We start from the raw sequence: 3,302 nt of genomic DNA on the forward strand, positions 1-3,302 counted from the left end.
GGGGACAGGTCTGTGCGGTGACACCAGGGGACAGGTCTGTGTGGTGAGCGGTGACACCAGGGGACAGGTCTGTGCGGTGCGCGGTGACACCAGGGGACAGGTCTGTGCGGTGACACCGGGGGACAGGTCTGTGCGGTGACACCGGGGGACAGGTCTATGTGGTGAGCGGTGACACTGGGGGACAGGTCTGTGCGGTGACACTGGGGGACAGGTCTGTGCGGTGACACTGGGGGACAGGTCTGTGTGGTGCGCGGTGACACCGGGGGACAGGTCTGTGCGGTGACACCAGGGGACAGGTCTATGTGGTGAGCGGTGACACCAGGGGACAGGTCTGTGTGGTGACACCAGGGGACAGGTCTGTGCGGTGACACCGGGGGACAGGTCTGTGCGGTGACACCAGGGGACAGGTCTATGTGGTGAGCGGTGACACTGGGGGACAGGTCTGTGCGGTGACACCAGGGGACAGGTCTATGTGGTGCGCGGTGACACCAGGGGACAGGTCTGTGCGGTGACACTGGGGGACAGGTCTGTGTGGTGACACCAGGGGACAGGTCTGTGCGGTGACACCAGGGGACAGGTCTGTGCGGTGCGCGGTGACACCAGGGGACAGGTCTGTGCGGTGACACCAGGGGACAGGTCTGTGCGGTGACACCGGGGGACAGGTCTGTGCGGTGACACCGGGGGACAGGTCTCCTTAGAATGGTCAGCCACAGAGCACCGAAGGGCAGCGTGTGCCCAGGGAGAGAGCTCCTTCAGGCAGGAGAGGGAGGGGAGGGGACCGGCACCACAGGGGGAAGTGGGAGGAGTGCTGTTACATGGTGGGGATGGCAGGCAGTGTCAGAAAAGAAAATGTGTATGACTTGTTGATGGAAAACCAGTCTGCTCTGTAAACTGTCACCCAAACACAAAACAGTTAAAAAAACAAGCCAGCTTTTAAAAACTGCTACAGAGGAGTTGTTTGAGCTGCTCTTCTAACAGTCAGTCCCGTGCCCAACAAGGCAGTCGAGGTGGCCCTAAATATTTGTGTTTGGGGTGCTGGGAGATCTGAGTGTTCACGAGGGGGTACCACTGTGCTGCTGCTTTTTGTTTTAAATGAAAGATGGAAGTTGTAACAGTGTGATCTTTCATTTCTTCAGTGACAGTCTTGCTGTGTTTCAGGCCACACTCTTTCAGACTTTGCCTCTTCAGCAGACGGAAGCCCAGGTCACATCCTCGTCCAGCCAGCAGGGCTCGCAGGGTGTCACCGACGTGATCCAGCAGCTCCTCGAGTTGTCAGAGCCAGGCACCGGCGATGCCAGCCCGTCGCCCCAGCCTAGCCAGCAGCTGAGCATCACGGTGGGCATCAACCAGGACATCCTGCAGGTGAAGCCCGCCCTGCGGCGATGCCCCTTTGACCCGAGGGTCCCACATGCTGTCAGTGTCCCACCCTCAGTGCCGACACATCACACACAGGGACTTAACCCCAAAACATGTCCGAGTTGAACAGAAATCCACAAGACCAAGTCTGCTCGTTTGATGATGTGTGGACAGTGTAGCATTCTAACAGATTCTCAGTCTGTACATGAGGAATGTTGTCAAGCCCCCGTTTCTTCCTCTAAGGGAATCTGAAAAGAAAAGCCTTTTACAAGTTTGTCCCTGGTGATGAAGGACGAGAAGCACTTTGTTCTCTCCTGGTGTCCAGGTGGGACTCTGCTGAGACAGTCACACATTCTCATGGTTCCGAGTGGGGGGACAGACAGAGAGAGAGAGATTCTCTCTTTCAGTAAGTGAATTTCGTGCAGACACGGTGACGAGGAGGAGGGCAGGGTTAGACGGTGCCTGGTTTTCTGCTCACACACACTCCTCAGTGGAAACAGAGAACCTTCACTTGTTCTCCTTTTGTTGTTTAAAAATCCAACCTCCTACACATTTGTGGTGGGAAGTTGGCCCAGGGTCTAAGGGACATCAGAACTTCAGGACACTACCCATATCTTAACGGTGAAAAAAACCCAGTGTCATCTATGTCCTCAAACAGTGATCCCCAAGTGGCTTAACCACTACTACACTGTCTGTGATGAGATTTCTGAAATCAGGTGACCTCATTTTAATTCCCCTTGAAATGGAGATGCGAGTCTTGCCATTCGGAGGCAGGTGTTGGCTGGGGAAAGGGCTGTTAGTGTCAGTGCCGGTCTCCACTGGGAAGTGTGGTCTCGGTGCTCCTGCTGAGCACACCGTGAGCCTCAGCTGAGGCTTGGCCCCATCTCTGCTCCCCTTTGGCAGGCGTGTGTGGGCCGCCACACCTTCTAACCTCTCCGTTTTGTTCTGTCTCAGCAAGCCTTAGAAAACAGTGGGCTGTCTTCAATTCCAGTTGCAGCTCACGCGAACGACTCCAGCCACACCAAGACGTCCACAACCCAGATCCAGAGTCCTGACGTCACCAGTGTGTCTGGCGAGCAGGCGGAGCCTACGGACACCGAGCAAGAGAAGGGCCAGGAGAGCCCAGAAAAGCTGGACAAAAAGGAGAGGAAGGTTGTGAAGAAGAAGTCACCTTTCTTACCCGGTAATTCAGATGCACTGCCACGTTTAGGCCTGTGGGATGCACACGGTGCTTGTCTCCACAAGAGGCTTGGGCGTCCGCTTTGAGAATAGCTCTTTGTTTGGTCTTGAAAATGAGAAGTCTGACAGTCCTATAGTGTGTTAAGCCCCCATCTCCTCTCTCTCCCAGGTGAGGGAGCAGGCCTGGAACCCGAGTCTTCCCCACGCTCCCTTCCCAGGGTCCCTCACCGTGTCTGCAGTGCTCCCTGACAGCCCTCATGGAGGCCCAGGTGTACTTACAGCCCCCTGACCGCTGCCTTCTCTCACTGCCCTGAATGTGCCCCTGCTTGGGTTCCCACTGCTTACCCACCCATCCCTGTCTTTGAACCCTTCACCCACCAGAAGAGGACAAACCCATCGCTGTTGCATTGATTCCGACTCCTTGCGACCCTGTGTAACAGACCAGACCTGCTCCGTGGAGTGTTTTTGGCTGTAACCTTTATGGAGGCAGATCAGCGGCCTTTGTTCTGTGGGGCTGCTGGGAGGGTTCAAACCACCAACCTGTTGGTTTGCAGCTGAGTGCTTTAACTGTCTTCTCCACCCTGAGTGTGAACTGACCCTCCATAATTTGTCCCAGCTGCATGCCATCTTCCCTCCCAGTCTTTTTCTGACATAACTAGGGTCCCAGGAGAGCAGATTTGCTTCTGTCTTATAAACATACTGACACATCCTGTGTTCTCTGAGCTCATGTTTCCCGTGGCCTCTTGTGAGCCTGGAAGGCCTCCTTT

The 3,302-nt window shown here is 55.6% G+C and overlaps 1 protein-coding gene across 1 annotated transcript in view; it reads left to right on the top strand.

Annotated features, from left to right (window-relative positions):
* Positions 1-3,302, top strand: part of ZNF236 (zinc finger protein 236) — a 95,827-nt gene that overhangs the window by 16,260 nt on the left and 76,265 nt on the right. The window contains exons 7-8 of the mRNA XM_042782521.1: positions 1,159-1,362; positions 2,311-2,539. Coding sequence (XP_042638455.1) covers positions 1,159-1,362; positions 2,311-2,539 — 433 coding nt within the window. The remainder of the gene's footprint in view (positions 1-1,158; positions 1,363-2,310; positions 2,540-3,302) is intronic.

The sequence above is a fragment of the Orycteropus afer genome, unplaced genomic scaffold (assembly GCF_000298275.1).
Source record: "Orycteropus afer afer isolate SDZICR_OR568_19922 unplaced genomic scaffold, OryAfe1.0 scaffold00356, whole genome shotgun sequence".
Taxonomy (NCBI): domain Eukaryota; kingdom Metazoa; phylum Chordata; class Mammalia; order Tubulidentata; family Orycteropodidae; genus Orycteropus; species Orycteropus afer.